The 18,978-nt window shown below is 45.4% G+C and overlaps 1 protein-coding gene and 2 long non-coding RNA genes across 3 annotated transcripts in view; 2 read left to right on the top strand and 1 right to left on the bottom strand.

The window, feature by feature from the left end:
* The first annotated feature begins 515 nt into the window (after positions 1–515).
* Positions 516–18,978, top strand: part of LOC147909486 (uncharacterized) — an 81,165-nt gene continuing 62,702 nt past the window's right edge. The window contains exon 1 of the long non-coding RNA XR_015545458.1: positions 516–682. This is a non-coding gene — a long non-coding RNA (uncharacterized LOC147909486). The remainder of the gene's footprint in view (positions 683–18,978) is intronic.
* Positions 2,140–3,370, bottom strand: LOC147909488 (uncharacterized). The gene is made up of 2 exons (XR_015545457.1): positions 3,271–3,370; positions 2,140–3,138 (listed from the first exon to the last, which is right to left on the bottom strand). It is a non-coding gene; the product is annotated as an uncharacterized LOC147909488 (long non-coding RNA).
* On the top strand, positions 14,997–15,634 carry LOC147909487 (uncharacterized). The gene has a single exon (XM_087407274.1). The coding sequence runs from the start codon at positions 15,012–15,014 to the stop codon at positions 15,597–15,599; it is 588 nt and encodes a 195-aa protein (XP_087263400.1). The 5' UTR covers positions 14,997–15,011; the 3' UTR covers positions 15,600–15,634.

The raw sequence follows: 18,978 nt of genomic DNA, 5'->3' as shown, positions 1-18,978 counted from the left end.
TCAAAAAAGAAGCTATAATGAATATGCGCCAGGCGCAAGTGAGGCCGCGCATGACATCTACGCCTTTTCTTGCGGAAAGTTGCATTGCAAATAGGTAAACAAGGCCGGTAACATAGAAGCTCTGAGGAGGGGGGGGTGAGGACAGGGGGTGACGTCACTAGGCGAGGGGGATGACGTTACAGGGGAAGGGGAAGATTGATGACATCACGTGAGGTGACGTCACAGGAGATGACGTCACTAGGCTAGGGGTGACATCCCTAGGCGCGGGGGTAACGTCACAGGGGGGAAGGGGATGACATCACAGGAAGTGACGTCACAAGAGGAGCGGGAAGGGAGTGACATCACAGAAGGGAGGACAAATCTGAGCGTTAAAGATCTATATATGTCCATCCGGACGAGACTTAGCATAATTGAATAGTTGATCGAAATAGTCGAACCGTGAAGTTCGACTCCAATTATGCTCATGTCTCGTCCGGATGGATAGTCCCAGTCACCCACTCAATTTTTCAGATTTGTCGACTTTGAAATTATGACGGCCGCCGCTAGCGCGAGCGCAGAGGACAGCGATGCGCAGCGACTTCGCTTTCTTACTTGAAAGTTTCCTGGGAATAGCGCATCGAAATGCGGCTACATATGTCCATCCGGACGAGACAGCATAAGTCGAATGGAATCGAACTTCACGGTACGTTCGTTCAACTATTCAATTTTTCGACATCATTCTTACTGTAATAAAAGCTCCTAAAATTTCTGTTTAAGCATATATATTATTTATTTATCTTGATTATATATATGTTTTAATATGTTACACGCATATTAAGGGACTTACTTCCGTCGCATCGATATCTCTCGTGACGAAAATTCGTCAATGAGCGAATGCATCAGATAAAAAGTTATATTGTCAATAAAATGCTCAATAAAAATAGCTATGATATGAGCAGGATACATATGTATATATTAATACATGTCTAAAACTAGAATTATGAAAACTTTTGATCAGTATTCTATTAGAATAATAGTTAACTTCCAGTTTCTTAAAAAAATATAATATCTATTAATAATATAATATAATTTTTATACAACATAAATTACTGTGAGCAGATGCTATTAAATATTTTTAATTAATTTGTGACATAATACATATGTTGCAGTTGCAACAATATTTCTACATTCACTGGTACAATCGCTCTACGAACGTTCCACGAGTCTGACAGTACAATTTCTTTATTGAATCGATGTTGAATTACACTGAACGAATTATAGGAATTTTCCAAATCGTAACATCGTTTTATACAACGGCTGATTCGCGAATCCTACGACTTGAAATTCCGAAACCTTTTTATACCGCTTAAATTTATTCTGTCACTCGTAAGATTTTCTGATATGTTAGCACGTAATAATTCATTCATGCACCAGCTTTTCGCACCATCGAGATATAGCAATCGCCTATAAGAGCTGTGGAGTTAAAATTTGTGTGAAACATAGATAAATAAAATTGTTGTTATTCATTATCGCAAATAATTATTAAATATTAAATTGTGTGTGTGTGTGTGTGTTTGCGTGCGTGCGTGTGTGTGTGTGTGTGTGTGTGTGTGTGTGTGTGTGCGTGTGCGTGTGCGTGATCCTATTGATTATTATTACACTTAGAGATAAATGAAGAAGAGAATATTCCAAAGGAAATTATATTTTTCACCTTTTAATGACTTATTCCAGCATGAACTACCATACATAACATAGATAACGTACATTTATGTATATGTTATACAGTACAATAGTTATATTTGTGTTTACTGGGATTAACTTGCTTGTTATTTCAAGTATGTAATTTCAAGAGTAATTTCTTTAAAAATACCTTATTTCTTGTGAAATATTTTGTATAACTATTATAGATATGTTTCATATCATTTTATATCAAGTTTATATGAATTTATATATCTATTTATACCAAATAATACGCAATTAAGTAAATTTGTCCATGATTAAATTTTTTCATTAAGTAAATTAATAATAATTAAAAAAATAATGAATATGTTTAAATTACCGATATTTATACATATATATTGTATATATATATATATGTATATATATATATATATATATATATATATATATATATATAGGTGCGCAACTAAGTTCTCGCTGTTATTTTGATGAAAATGCAACTTTATTGTGAAAAAATGGTTACAAATGAATCATTGAAAGTATTGCCCATCGCTAGCTACTACTTTTTCCCATCTTTCTGGCAGAACTCATATACCATCACGATAAAACTGTTCATCTTTTGAGGCTATCCACGAATCAAGCCATTTTTGGATGTCTTCATATGAGTCGAACTGTTGGTCAGCCAGACCATGTGCCATCGAACGGAACAAGTGATAAACGGTGCAATATCTGGAGAATATGGCGGGTGGGGTAGCACTTCCCATTTCAGCGTTTGCAGGTAGGTTTTAACGGATTTGGCAACGTGAGGCCGAGCGTTGTTATGCTGTAGAATCACTTTTTCGTGCCTCTCCGCGTATTGTGGCCGTTTTTCGCGCAGTGCTCGACTCAATCGAATCAATTGAAGTCGATACTGTTCCCCAGTGATGGTTTCGTTCGGTTTCAACAGCTCATAATAAATAACACCGACCTGGTCCCATCAAATACAGCATAACCTTCGCAGCGTGAATATTCGACGTAGAAGCATGACCGGCCCCCATGACTTTCTTCTCTTTGGATTGCTGTAATGAATCCATTTTTCATCACCCGTCACGATGCAATGAAAAAAATCCTTCCTTTTTTGTCGCTGGAGCAGTTGTTCACAGACGAAAAAACGACGCTCAACGTCCCTTGGCTTCAACTCATAAGGAACTCAAGTTCCTTGCTTCTGAATCATTCCCAACGCATGCAATCGCTTGGAAATGGCGTGGCGGGTAACTCCTAATACTGAAGCAAGCTCTTCTTGCGTTTGGCACGGATCCTCATCGAGCAATGCCTCCAATTCAGCGTCTTCAAAGGTTTTGGCCTTCCTTCACGCGGACGGTCGTCAACATCGAAATCACCGTCTTTGAAGCGACGGAACCAATCTCGGCACGTTGTTTCACTTAGAGCAGCATCTCCGTAAACTTTTTGGAGCTCTCTATGCGCTTCAGCCGCCGTTTTCTTCGAATGAAAGAAGAAAATCAATACTTCCCGCATATGACAATTATTTGGCACAAAATCAGACATTTTCACACAACCAAAAGAATATGACGTAAAAACAAAATCACTAATGTTTCAAAGCGGTTTGTTTACCATATGTCTAAGCTTGGTTCATGACGTTTAGGTTATGTCAGAATCGACCAGCACTTACTGCTCGAGCCATCTGTTGACAAATAGCGGGAACTTAGTTGCGCACCTAATACAGAGTTAGCCATATTCGACGGAAAGATGTTTTTTTTTTCAATCATGGGAAACGTCGTTACTCGATCTAACATCTCTTTCCCATGATTGAAAAAAAAAACATCTTTCCGTCGAATATGACCAACCCTGTATATATATATATATATATATATTCTTGCACCTCTTAAACATTATTCAATTGGAATACTGCATCATTTAAATAGAGAATTGAATAAAAACGTTTATTATCTTCTTTAATATATTTTGAACTAGGTATCTTTAACTTTTCTGACAAATTTTAAAAAGTACTAAACATTCATGTCAGAACGATGACTTGAGAAACTGCGATACGTTATCTTTGCTCTGCAAACCGGCCAAAAGAATATCATGTCTCAAAATGTTAGTGTGTTCGATGATTGTAATTGAGCAGCGTGAAACTTTATCTAAATTCAAAGTTTTATCCGCACAACGATTTGAATCTGAATTTTGAGAAAAAGATATACGTTGTCCTGTTTGATATGTAACGCACGTTTTCGTAAAGCATATTATGTAATCAACTGCTTCGTAATGCTACTCAACGTGCTCTCGTTTATCGAGAAAGCCTTTTGCGGTCATTGAGTGCTCGTGACAAAACGAATCCGTCAAGAGCACCACTGTGGACGTACGCATAGAATTTGACTGCAAGAAGAATGTGTCCGCCAATACTACCGCCTATTGCCTCATCATACATGATCGTGTATCGAGTATTGTCCGTTGTTCAACGTAGTGCGCAAGGTTATGTAAATTGCAAGATAGGCAAGTATTTAAAAGGAAAAACCAGGGTGAAGCACAGAAATTTTTGGAGAATTGCTGGTCATGGTCATACCAATGTTGTGGATCTGCAAGGATTCATTGTCGAAAAAAGATTTATCATCAAAGAAGTAGCGGTGCTGAAACAGGGGACCGTTCTCACACATTATATTTTTACCAGTCCCGTGCCATGGAAATATTTGAAGGTCCGACAGGTCTTGCGCTTCCTGGTTGAGTGCTTATCACCATGGATTTCAATGAGAGAACGGCATGATCCCGTACAGTGAGACGAAACGTCCGATCACTGTATTTGAATATGGTGCTATCGTGTACGTCAAGGGACGCGAGGAACGAACGTGGCTGTGGAACTTGCTTCTGGACGATGAGCGAGAACGCATGTACATATACCAGCCTGATCAAAAAGTTTCCGGAAGAGACCACCGGGTGATGCTCTGAGTCAGCTGATTTGAGTTCTTTTTTTTGGCTAGGTTGCCACATCTATCATTGACATTTCTATCAAATTTTATTGCCATAGCTTGACATTTGTAAAAATTACGCCATCTTGAGTACATCTACCTCTGATGGGAAAATTATCAGTATATTTATATATAAGTAAGTTGATATATATTAATGTGGAATATTATAGCGTAAACTATCATCTAGTACAAAGTCTCGGGGTTAGTGTGTATTGTGACACTTTTTCATTAAATTATAAATCTTTACACAATTATGGATGGACTAATGATAAATACTTTAAAACGTTGCATGTTCATCTGACTTAATAATTGAGTACTTATAAATCCTCGATATATCTCGTAAACAAGAAAAAGATTACATTAATTACAAGGATGCATTTTCGAAGGATAAGTTGAACCATGAATTATTTAATGAGATTGCATATTATTAAAAATATAAAAGGATCATGTGTATGTTAATCAAATTCTTATTACTTTTATCTTAAATATAATAATTTGTAATATTCTTTTTAAATGTTTTAATTAACAAAATCAGAAAAACTAAAATTTTAGCTCTTTATAATAATTAAATGTAAAATTTGTACAATCTTTAACACAGAATAAAAATATTGATAAAAACAGATTTTATTTAAACAGTTGAGTTTATAAGGTTACTTATGAGATACTGGCTCAACAAGCCATATATCGATATTGGCTGAAATATAATATCTTAAATTTCATTAATGATTGTCATTCTTGAAAAAATTTTAAATTAACAAGTAGCTGTATATTAACAGATATTGTACTATTTGGCAACGTTGCATCTCAATTATATCACATTATATTTATTATTATTATAATATATATTATTTGACAATGTCGCATTTGTATCATATTACATTAATCATTGTTATTGCGAAACGTGTTAAATGTTCTTGAAATAAATTTCTTATATTACGCTAACAAAGTCATATTGAAACTTGCAAATTTTCTGATAATTTTCTGCAATTTGATATTAGATTACATTAATATCATCACCGAATGTTTCTAAAAATCTTTTATTATCAAATCTAACGTTTGCATTTTTTATGTCATTGACCGGAAATTATATAAATATCCGCGAGAATTTTTGCGGAAAGTCAGTCTGTTTAAAATGGCTAACCGTAATCGCCCTCGCATTTAATTAACAATCGGAAACTCAGTTTCCGCAATGTACTACTTGGCACTAATACTTCTTGCTTGATGTTATGTGTGATGGGCATAAGGGTTATATTGAGAAAGATAGCAATTGTATAGTATCAGAGATTTTTACGAGTCGATACTGCATCAGTCGCTCAGATTCGTTTTGCAGTGATCTCCAGCGCTAATGGATTCATACGTTCAACATGAGTCGAGCAAATAAGTATTTCAATTATATTTGTTTGTGAAAAATTTTTTTCTATATGCTTATTTGTTTGTTCTTCTTCATTACAGCGCGTCTTCTCGTATAATTTTGAGAGAAAATTCGCATTGACATCGACGACATACAAATTTCTAGAGATTGAATTCGCCGGGTGTCCTATATCCTACGTGGAAATTGGCGACACCCGAGGCAGCCGCATCGTCCTGCATCATGTTATGTGTCACGTTATTCCTCCATGAACAGATAAAAAACGAACGAATAACGAGCGATTAGTGCAGTCGACTACTCCATCATCGTTAATGATCCAGGAGCTTCAAATTGAACTTGTCAATTTACGCGATGTGGACAATATGAAATTATCATTATGTGATAAGTATTTATATATGAAATCATCAACCGTGCTCTTCATGCTCGAACTTGAACAATGTGTAGAACACGTATATGCCAATACGTGAATGGTATGGGTGAAAAGTTTAAATATTTCGTGACTTATTTACATCAAAACTGTATAAATAACAAATATGATGCTATAAATATTTCGCGTAAGATTTATGATAAGAATTCATATATTGAATGCATATTGATATGTACGCTGTAGATAATATCATATATAATCCATTACATGAAAACTAAATAAAAATAAAAATATCTCTATGTGTATGTTTTTGTGTGTATGTCCGCAATTTTTTCTTGCTTCTTTCCATCTTTCGTTCCATCTTATCTCTACGGTATCGCATTACACGCAACATCGCGCTTATTGCATAGTGTGTTCGCATTCTTCGAATCGTTAAAATAAAATAAAATATAATACAATATATTGTAATATTGGGAGTACAAATTAGTTCGGTCCAAAAGATAGCTCCAGCTGTTGTGAATGGTTCATAGTGACAGCTGATTTTGGCGTTTTCAGAAAGGTTAGACATCTGCTAATAATATTCAGTTTATCGCTTTGAGATTTATACAAAAACCTTGATTTTTTACTGTGTTTGAAATGTCGAATTTTGTGTTAACAAGCAGCATTTGCGGGAGGATCTAATTTTCACCTTTAATTGGAAGAAAAATGCAGCTGAAGCCCATCGAATGCTTGTCGAAGTTTATGCTAACACTGCTCCAACTGATAAATCATTTAGAGAATGGTTTCGACGTTTCAAGGATGGAGATTTCAGCGTTGAAGACAACCCTCGCTCTGGACAGCCAAAAAAATTCGAAGACAAAGAATTAGAGGCATTACTCGAAGAAGATCCGAATCGCAAAGAGGAGCTTGCAGAATCATAGGGAGTAACTCAACAAGCTGTTTCTGCACGATTGAGAGCCATGGGAATAATTCAAAAACAAGGAAATTGGGTGCCTTATGAACTGAAACCGAGAGACGTTGAAAGGCGATTTTTCACTTGCAAACAGCTGATTCAAAGACAACAAAGAAAAGGTTTTTTGCATCGGATTGTGACTGGAGATGAGAAGTAGATATTCTATGACAACCCCAAGAAGAAAAAATACTACGCTAAGCCCCATCAATCGTTGCCATCGATCTCAACATCAACACCAAAGCCGGACATTCATGGTTCGAAGATCATGCTCTGTATCTGGTGGAACCAAAAGGATGTTGTTTACTATAAGTTGCTAAAACCTGGCGATTCCATTACGGGCGATCGGTATCGGCTACAATTGATTCATTTGAGCCGTGCATTGCGAGAAAAACGGCCGGTATATGAGCAAAGACATGATAAAGTTATTTTTCTTCATGACAACGCTCGGCCTCATGTCGCAAAAGTCGTAAAAAAATATTTGGAAACGCTCAAATGGGATGTTTTACCGCACCCGCCGTATTCTCCGGACATTGCTCCTTCTGATTATTGGTTGTTTCGAAGGATGCAGCACGATTTGGCAAGTCACCGGTTCACTTCTCCAAAATTGGATCGCCTCCAAAAACGAGTCATTTTTTCGAGATGGAATTCGAAAATTGCCTGAGAGATGGGAAAAAGTAGCAGCCAACGATGGACAATACTTCAATTAATCTTCATTCATTTTGTTTTGAAATAAATGCATTTTTGAAAAAAACGGACCGAACTAATTTGTACTCCCAATAATATAATAAATAAATTTATAAATAAATAAAACATTCTTCGTAGAAGAATAAAATGACGACGCATAAGAGGAAAAATGGTAAGTATTACTGATAAGTTACTTACGATTTCTCCTCTTGATAAGTATAGCGTACGGTGGGAACCGCGCCTGGTGACGGTGGCGAACCGGTGGTGGATCGTGCTCGGACGCGGTGATCGGCTGCGGCGAACCGCGCTCGGTGGCGGCGGCGGGGGTCGGCGATGATGACGGGAGTTGGCGGATCGCGCCCGGCATCCACTGATCCCGCGTGACGTCATCACCGCGACTCGGATGTAATTTTCCGCATATTCTGCGCTACGTAATTTCCTATAACGTAATTTTCCCTCACTCTCCCGTGACGTCATCCGCTTCGCATAGTGACATCACCTTCTATGACGTCATTTTTCTCCTCGCTCCCATGACATCATCCTCTCGTCTAGTGACGTCACTTCCTGTGACGTCGTTTTTTTCCCTGTCCCCTGTGACGTCACTCCTTCGCCTAGTGATGTCATCTCCTGCGACGTCATCCATCTCCCCTCTGCGACGTCATCCACCTTCCCCTCCCCTGTGACATCATCCCCGTTGCCTATTGACATCACCTCATGTAATGTCGTCCATCTCCCTCCCCCCTGTAACGTCACCTCCTCGTCTAGTCCCTCCCCGCGCGTGGATACCCTTCTGCTCTCACCCCCCCTTCATCACTCTTGGGTTAGAATCTCCTTGTTTATCTACTCTTGCAAGAGCGTGGCCGAAAAGGCTGATTAATTTCGCTTATTTTATTCGGTTCACCCCTTCATTGCAGAATACTGCTTTCAAAAACGTTCTACGCATGTACCCTGCAGAAAAATCTTTCTTGCGACACGGTATATCAATCGTTGATTCTTGATCGCTGGCTGGAAGAGATCTATCGATCGTCGCACAGGACCATCGACACGCTGGAAGCGCACATGATTTGGCGCTTCATACGAATTATCGCACTATTTTTCGCGCACGGCGAATGATAACCGTGCGATGAGAAGTCGGCTCCTCGCGAAGCAAATATGAGACGCCGAAGAAACGTATCGAACAGAAACTAACTGGAAAAAGAGACTACCTTTTTTTTGTTTGTTTTACGAAGGAGAAAAAAATCTTCACCAGCCCTCACCCGAGAGGGACCCATCGGGAAGGGAAGACCCAGAGGCCCGCACTACCGGGTGTGCCGGATTCAACTGCCCCCGTGATCCCGAGGAATACCAAGGGATATATCGGAGCGGCCGCCTACCAACTAAAAACTCCCTCCTTTTGTACTATGACACAGACCAAAGGGGGGTATCCCGAAACCGCTTTCTTGCATATCATCAGGGTACCCCCCAATCTTTAGAGCTACTAGGCTCTTTACCGCCATACGGGTTAACTAATACTATACTGAAACATAGTACTGCCTCTCCGCAAAATACGCAAAAAAGTAACGACTCATTCCAACGTGAACATAAAGATATTAATTAACTTAAATTTATACACAACTCACTCATAACGCACAGCTATATACAGAACTATATACAAGAATATATACAGAAATACGTACATACGCATACACCTATGCGCTAGCGGCGCAGAGCCACTACGGCTCCTCATCGAGCGATGCAGGTTCGGAGGAGAGACCAGCGCATCCCCAGGTAGATCAAGTCCACGCTCACGAGCACGCTTATCCTCCTCCTTCTGCCGCATAACCGTCTCGCAAAATTCCGCAAAAGCGGACCACGCTTCGAGAAAACGCATGATGCGCTCCCACCACCGACCGGAAGTTTCTTTCCATCCCCACGAACTCCAGCAACCCACTCCTCTGCTCCGTCCAGACTGGACAAAACAGAAGAGTGTGGGCCGCCGTGTCAACCGCTGTCTATAAAAAGGACAAATCGGGGAATCCCACTGTCCTATCCTGAATAAATAGGACTCAAAGGCCCCCTGTCCTGTCAATACCTAAGTGAGACCATGCGCTCTTCCCATCTATATCTCTAAGTCCTTTACGAAGGCGTCCCTATGGGGGACGTTCTCTACGAGGACGGGGAAAGGTCTGGCTTACCCGGCTTCTTAATAAGAACCAATCTGACGCCTGAAACAACCCATGAAGCATCTAGTCCACAAAGGAGCAAGATACTTCATCGTTTCCTTAATGACGACACCCGCGACACCGTCCGGACCAGGAGCCTTCCCAGACTTAATCTTAAGTCCGGCCTCCAAGACCTTCTCAACCGTGACCGCGAGATTGTCCTGCCATACGAATGGCACATCAGTGCCTTGTGGAAAACAATCCGTCGAGAAGAGATATTTCAAGGGGGAGCAATCGAGGCGCCGCCCGCACGCAGCTTTTTAAGAACGACCCGATAGGGTCCCTCCCCCCAAGGGTCTCTGTCCAGGTCGTCAACCAATTCGGCCTACAACTTTATCTTAGAGCTCTCCTAAAGCTACGTCTAGCCTCCCGTAAGGCATCCCAAAGCTCGCGTAGGTACTCTCGAAAGGTACTCCTCATTGCATGCGCATGCATGAGACGCCTTCTGCACGCGTTGCAGATATGGCAAAGATCCACAATCTCCTGGTTCCATCAATAAGTGGTGGGTCTCCTCGACAGTCCCCTCCTGGACATGGAGACGTTCGAGATATCCCGGAGTATCCGCCATTCGTTCAGCTCCAAGAACAGCGTCCTCGGGAATGCCGCTCCAAGCCGAAAAGACCGCCGCCGCCTCCATTAGGTCCGGATCAATCCTTCCGACAATCCATCTAGGGAAGGCCTTAAGGGTAGTCCTTCCGATAATGGGTTCAAAAGGCATTAACTTCGGAAAAAACGTATTTATGGTCCGAAAGGGACTCCATCTCCGATCCCACGAGCTAAGAAGTGATCCTCCTAGCAGCAGAAGATGACGCCAACGTGAAATCGATGTGATACGACACACTACGCGGATGCACGCATGTCAGTTCCGAAACAATGTTAAGTAACTGTAAGTCTAAGAGTCCCAACCAGTCCATCAAAAGTCTTCCCCTCCTATTGGGTTGTCCAGGGTCCCAAGCGGGCGCACGTGTGTTAAAGTCACCCAACACTGGCGTCCAATCACTTCACGCACTTTCGCTTCCAGCTCGCGCAAGTCATAAAAAAATTCGCCACCATTAAAACTGGGAGGAAAGTAACATGACACAACGATCATATCCCCCCCAGTCCACTGCCGCGAACCGCGTACCCCTCCAACGAGGAGAGCACGGCACTCTCGAGCGACTCTACTACCAGGTAAAAGCGGCCGAGGGAGGAGCGTCCGTGGAGGCAAGCCAGCGATCATCATCCAGAACGCAATTCAACTCCGATACCGCGACCAGCCCCAATCAAACTCCTCGCAGACCCTAGCTATTAGGTCCTGCGAGAGTCTCGACCGGTTAACATTAATTTGGGCCAGTCTAATCATCGACCGTCCATAGCCGACTCTTCGTCCGCAAAAACCGGGATCCTCCGATCAGCCCCAGCGGATGTATCCGCCACACAACTCATACGCTCTCCCCTTGCTGACACTCCGCGACCATTAAAGGGCGCGCACTCAGGCGCGATGTCCCGCCGCGAGTCCCCTGGCCGCACATACTGGGCAATGCGGAGGCAGCCGACAACCGGCGGCTCTATGCCTATCGTTCCCGCCACACTGAAAGCATCATGCAGAGCAATCTACCACGCTCTGGCAGTTCACCCTGATGTGTCCTACCGTAAAACACCGGAAACATTGAAGCTTCCGCTTCGCTAGGAGCACAATACCAGCGGAGGACCAACCAAGTCTAATACGTCCGGCCTTTACTAACTGATTCGCACACGTAAGGGAACATTGCACCCATATCATATTAAGTCCCCCCCGCCCTAGCCTAAAGGGGCCAGTCCTAATGTCTGTAATAGGGACTTTTCCAATAGTAGCCACCGCCTTGACCACCTCCTCTGCAGATACAGACTGATCAACATCAATCAGCCTGATCTCCGCGCGACGAACAGAACGCACAACACTTACCCTGTCTTTAAAATCGCTCTCCGCTAACACAGCCTTGAGAAGATCCACGAGCGCCTCCGCCTTAGCACCCGCCTCCTCACCTCCGGGGATCTCGATGAGAAGACCCCCCCCCCCCCGCTTGCGCTTTTCGGATCCATATGTTGACGCTATTCAATTCTTCCAGGAAAATCTTCCCTCTTGTCAATCTTACAACATCCGCGTATGACGGCCTGGAATTGTCTTCCGTCTCCGCGCATCTCAATAAAACAGCCGCGGTCTTTGGAGCACGAAATCGAGACTCCCTCACGACAGAGCGGCTCGGCACTACCCTCGGACCCCGTACCGTAGGGCAGGATACATCCGCATATATCCTTTCGTGTCCCGAATATGCCACTCACAGCAGCAGCATATGAAACATGAGCAAGTCTTAAATACCCCGCTACTGGTAATATCACGACGCGCACTACCAACCCCATTCAAGGGAGGAGGCACAGCACCCAAGTCGTATTTCCGACTTTCGCACTGGGAACCTTAACTTTCTTTCCCTTCTTTCTGGCTTTTTTACGCACACGCTTGGAGCCTGCCACCGTCTAAGTCTCACCATCCATGGGATACGTCGACAGAGGCGACGGAAGCTCCACTCGCTGAGCGCCTGCTGACACAGCCTCACTCCCCCCGCGCACAGTCCCCTTGTCCACTCGCAAATCAACACAATCGACCGAAGCGATCCGCGACGAGTCCACCATAATAATACGTCCCGATTTGTCAACTTTGGTGGGCCGAGGAGGCACATCCTCCAACTTTTCACGAGTCCCACCAAGAGATACCGCCACCTATATACCGGAGGCTTGTTTAAAGACTCAGCCTCACACATCGTCTCGAGCACAGTAAGATCCCGATGCCTCCAAGAGCGGCATGAAATAGGAGAATCACACACAGGAACAGCCATGTCCGATGGAGTACAATCCCTACTGCGATCTTCACTCCTCAATGTCTGCCTGAGAGACTCGACTTGATCACTCAAGGAGACCCTTTCGCGACGCAATATATGCATCTCACGACGGAGTCTCACATCCTCTCTCTCCAGGACAAGGTTATTGGCCTTTATCTCATCCGATGACCCCATGCTCTTAGCGATGTCAGACACAAGACGCTGCACCGCAATTTTCGTGACATTTACACCTACCTTTATCTGCCGACGTAGAGCACCGTTCATTGTCTGAGTTCTCCTCTCGGGCTCACCTGCAATGTCCAGGACACGCAGCGTCTCGGCTACAACCGACTTCGGAGACATCTGGAGAAAAAGGCCCGTGACCTCCTCGATAGCAGTCTTCTGACTAGAGGAGAGTCTATCGTCTAGGTTGCACTCGACCCAGCCTCTTCTCTTCTTCAGACCTTGTGCCCCCTTTTTCGAGATCTTGAAAAAGTCCTCCCTGTCTCACTCGTCGTCCTCCAAGCTCTAACCGCCTCGACGATATCTTCGCCATAGCGCGAGAGCCAGGGGCATTACTGCCCTTCAGTTTACATCCCCAGTTTTTCCCTTTATACGGGACCTGTTCGAATGAGGACGAAAGCTACCCATAATCCTCCACCGGAATAGACTCGAGCGAGACATTATCACTCCGCGAATCCGCGCGATCCACCTCCATCCCCACATCACTGGATGGAGACAAGGTGAGGTCCACCAATCCCGTGTTCCCAATCGGGCCAAAGCCACCAAGAGCCGACGTGCCAGCTGACCCACTATCAGCGACAGGGAAGTTCACGATCTCACCCGCCACTATTCTTATCCTCATCTCCTTGGGATACTTCTTCATTTCCACAATCCTCGGTCCCCTCTTAGATCGCAGCACTCTTCCCGAAGAGGCAGACTCGGAAGCCACCGAGTCCTCATTCGTAGCGCTCACAACCGCGTCAACCTCCTTGCGATCCAGGCATAACTGCAGCTCCCTCTTCCTCTGCGGTAGCGGAGATGGCGAAGCAACAACAGGCTCCACCCGTTCAACAGACCTAGGGGGTGCGAGTTCCTCCGTACCCGATACTCCTTGCATAGCTTCCATCCGGACGGTAGATTCCACTGCAGGGTCCGTCGGCAACTCTGCAGTCAGCCCATCGCTCGATGACAACATGCCGGGGACAGGGACAATACCCCCAAATAGCCGGTCCTGAGTTCCGATTCTCTCAGGTGGTTATTTTCGTTTCCGGTGTCCATTTCATGTTCGGTGTCCATTGTCTGTTTGCCGGCGTAATGATACGGCCGAGGAGCACGCCGACCAACTCTCCGGTTCGTCTTTCAGTCTTTCCGGTGTTAAGTTGTCCGCCCCGTCGATGTAGGGAAAAACTAAGCGAAACTTCCACTATAGCTCACTCACACACCGACAGAAGAATGTCAATAACCACCGCCTCTGTCCACGCACAACTCCCGGCACCGCGCGCGAAGAGGGCCGCAGGCTAACGACACTCCAAATACAAAAAGCGCAAAGTTTAAGGGGGGAAACCACAGTAAAAGTTTGAAAAAATCGAAAAAATTTTTTTTCACATATAAGGTGCTTTAGGGTCTTAAGAATAACATACCAAAAGATGGAATGCCGCAAAAATTTCGGAATACCCAAATTTTCCATTCTGCGGCAACGCCTCTCAGGTATGCTCCGAGCGCCTTTTGTGATTCCGGCGCGCGCTGTAATTTATGAGTACGGGAGCAGGTATAATGGTAGTCGATGGAGAAGGAACTTCCCTCCGAAAAGTCTATAGTACTTAAGAATGCCTATAGGTATCACCATATGTAATATACATTCAAAGAACACATGTGTAACGTTAGTAAAAACCGAATGTCAATTGACAGGCAAACTGATCGACGAACTGTCAATATATTTCGGATTAGCTATTCGTAGAAATTGCTAATCAGTCCGAAAAATGAAGACAGCTATATGGACCACATTACTTCACAAAATATCTACGGATAACCATCCCCAACACGACGATTGCCCGACTGGAGAAAATTCATGGTGCTCATGGCAAAGGGCGAAATCTTCCAACACTTTGGCTACCTATACGCACAAATCACTAATGTCTGATATAGTTTATGAAGCAATTAATCCAGTTTACGAACAACTCACTACGGATGATCTTCTCACTCGCTGCATCGGGGGTTTCAATCAAAACAGCAATGAGAGCTTCAACTCGACAGTGTGGGCGATGGCTCCGAAAACTATGAATTCCGGCAAAATAATCATCGACATTGCTACGAACATCGCTTCGTGTGTTTTTAATGACGGATTAATATCAATTTTACATATAATCCAGGTCATGGGCATGAAAATTGGCCCAAAAAGTCACGAACTATGCATGGACTTGGATGAGAAACGCATACAGAAAGCGGAACGATCTTTGAGTGAGGGCGCAAAACAGGCTCGCATCGATCTGAAAACAATTCGAAAGGCCAAACAAGAGCAGGAGATAAATGAAGAAGGCCAATTGTATGGCGCAGGCATCGCAGATTAGAGGTATATAAAAATATTATATGATTTTACAGTACTTAAAACTTTAAACGCATTTTTCTCGAAACCACTTTTTTTAAACTGGGCGAACACATAACTCGAATAAATCTTTACCGATCGGTTTCAAATTTTGACAGTATTCAGAATACCTTTCTCTATGGAAGTGCGTAGACTTTTTTTTTATATTACATGGTTTTTTTTATCAACAATTTTATGGCGTTTTTTTTTGTTAAATTTGCAAGTTTTCCTTAAAACGTGCACCATTTTGCGAAAAATTAATATATCGAAAAAATCCTACGTACTTCCATAGCTATTGATATATAGAACCTAAAAAACTGTCATTTTTTGTTCCTGGTCAAAAATTAAGGACTCTAGATGTCCGCCCATGGTCCCTCCTTCAAAAATAGGCGCCATCGGACAAGTGCGGCACAGCCAATCCAAAGCGCCAATCAATTTTGTACAACCAATGCTACGTGATAATTACGATTGTAGCAAAATTTTATTGGATTTCTCCCAAGAAGAAAGCTCAGACCGAAAGCAATAAATGCTTCGATCTCGCCGTTCCTCCGGGGCAGATTGCTTAGATAGTTTACACCACTTAGACCGTTTACACCGCTTAGAGTTCTTAGACTTCTTAGAGTTCTTCTTAGACTTCTTAGACTTCTTAGAGTCCTTACTTCTAAAAGTTTCTTGAGTTCTTAGAGTCATAGTTTCGCTACTATATCGCTTCGTAAAACCGCCGTGCTAACCACTTAGTGAAAACCGCTATAAAACGAATCTTTTCGAGAAGTGCCGAGAAAATCGCCGAGATTTTCCATCACCGCGATTCCAACTACAATTTGGAAAAGGTGACCGCATCTGATATTCTGTTAATCTAATATTTAATTAATTATATTTTCTGACTTTGTAACTGAGCATATTAAAGAAAATTCTTTTGTTAAATTACAAAGAAACGGAGTTCTCTTTACTGTCGTGTGTCATATCAACCGTGTGCCGTTCTCTCACTCGAATCTTTCCGCGCGGTGCATTCTCGCTCATTTTCTGGTCCTTCGAGCCGGATTTGAACCAGCGAGAAATATTGTTAGACAAACGCCGCATCACTTTAAAAATTTCACATCAGCGCTCTCGCTCTGATTCGCTCTCGCACATTTTCTGGTCCTTCGAGCCCCCTCTCGCGGGCTGCCACCTTGTCGTGGTGAGAGGGCTCCCCCACGGGTCGCTTGCGACACGAGCAGCCTGTACCGACTCCCTCCTCACGGGGGGAGTCTGTACACCGGGTCCGGCACCCCAAGGGGGTCTCCTCTCCTCGTGGGAGGGACTCCTGGGGGTCTCGTCCTTCGGGACAGGTCCCCAGTGTGCCGGTAGGGGTTGGCGGCCCTGACTTCAATCGCCCGATGGCACGGCACCGTCAGGGGGAGGATTGCTCCCTTCCCGTGCGTGATGTGAGGTTTCGACCCCCACTGCACGTAGACCCCCCCCCCCCGTGGGGCCCTCCCCTCCTGCCTGTGAGGTGGGGTGGTTCCTTTGGGGTTTGCGTACAAAAGGGTCGACGCGGGTGCTCCTACAGGCGAGACGGCCCGTATGCTGGGTGCTCCTGGCTGCAGGTTGGCTCATGCCACTGAGGGGGATGGGGTCTCCGAGAGCCTCGGCTCATTGCACCGGGGACTTCTCCCGCCTCGAGAGGTGCGGACTCTGTCCGTAGGGGAGGACGGGGCCGCGCGGACTTCGGTCTGTCACGGAACCACCCGTCTCTCCTGGTGGGGGGTCGCGCGGCCGCTCGGACGTATTCCGAGACAGGGCGCGCGACTCCCGCCCCCTCCAGGCCGCTCGGACGTATTCCGAGGTCGGGGCCGGGGGGGGCGTCGAGTATTGTGCCCGGTGTCTCCGCGACGGCGTCCCTTCCGAAGCGGGACACCGGGCAGCGCAAACAACGCTGGTCGCCACGGCGGCTAGGATCCGGAAGGGGCGCCGCTTCCGTGACCTGAACCGTCCGTGGGGCCGCCCCGGGTGGCGCCACCCGCAGCGGTGCCCTCGATATCGGAGACGAGGGACCCCTGAAACTCGTGAGTGGGCTCGCACCACATCCGCTCACGGGGAGTAAGGGGCCGGAGGCCAGTGTCCCCGATGATACATTCCGGGGACCCGAGCCATATGCTAGCCCTCCGGGAACTCGGGGCCCCTCTCCTGATTCTTCGGGGGAGGGGTGAGGGTACACCCTGGCTGGCGGAGCCGCTGCGGGCCGTGGGCATCAATCTAATGGACAATATAAATTCTCAACATAATGTGGAGGGAGAACGCTCGCTTCAGAGTGTAGAGGCGGACGCTCGCTCAACTATGAGTGACAGTTCGCGCAAACAACGTCCCGGCCCTGCGAGCAGCAAGGCCGGGGCGCGCGCCGAGGCGGTCGCCTACGAGGGAGCGCTGTCGAGGGCCGGTTCTACGGTCTCGCTGAGCTCCCTTGGAGGAGAGGCCGAAAACGGCCGGCCGAATGTGTTGTCTCCTCCTCGGATTCCGAGGGGGAGTCAACAAAAAGGTCCAGGGGGAGGCCAGCTCTAAATCCCGAACATGTCGGGAAATATACTGCCGAGGCAATGGCAAAGAAGGCCGAAAAGGCTAAAGCCCGGCAGCTAAGAAAGGACCACCGGACGATTTTAGATCCGGAAGTTGAGCCGTCCTCCACATCGGCCAGGAAGGCCAAAGAGAAGGCTGTCGAACTCGCCCTCGAGTTCGACGAACAACCGATTTGCGCAGTCGCCGCGGTCGCAACACGCGAACTGGCGACCATTGCCAAGTCGGTTGAGCGATCAAAGAACATCAGGGACGACATAGTGAGGGATATGTGGACAGCATACACCAAGCTGTCCGCAGCCCTCACGTCAGTCTTTACGAGGGTGGGTGATAGCAGCCTGGCCGCGAACGTAGACCAGAGGGAGGAATGCTCCAGACCCGCCTGGGCGAAGGAGAGACGCCGGCTGAATGAAGAGTTGGTGTTCCTCCGCTCCAGGGTCGCGGTACTGGAACACGGCCGGGAGAGGTCCACCTCCCGCCGCACGTCCGGCAGGGATAGGATGCCGGGGATGGAATGGGACTCGATCATGGAGTGGTCGGGTCCCGATAGCCTGACTGGCGACCGCAGTCCAATTAGGACTAGAGGAAGGACTGCTCCCGCGGAGGGGGAGAGGCCGCGCGTGACGGAGGAGGACCTGAGATCCCTATATTTCAGGCCTCCTCTGCAGGAGGTTAGCAAGCAGCTGAACCCCCTGGCGGCCGTCGCGGACAGGACCGCCCCTGTCGGCAAGACACCCCCTTCGAAAAATAAAAGGAGGGAGAATGTCGACAGGGTCGATGATGAGGAGGGCCGCATCGAGCGGCTCATCGTGCGG

Source organism: Acromyrmex echinatior, chromosome 6 (genome assembly GCF_024713525.1).
Source record: "Acromyrmex echinatior isolate Ae372 chromosome 6, ASM2471352v2, whole genome shotgun sequence".
NCBI classification, from domain to species: domain Eukaryota; kingdom Metazoa; phylum Arthropoda; class Insecta; order Hymenoptera; family Formicidae; genus Acromyrmex; species Acromyrmex echinatior.
Note: the sequence above shows the minus strand (reverse complement) of the source record. Positions and strands in the feature narration are given on the sequence as shown.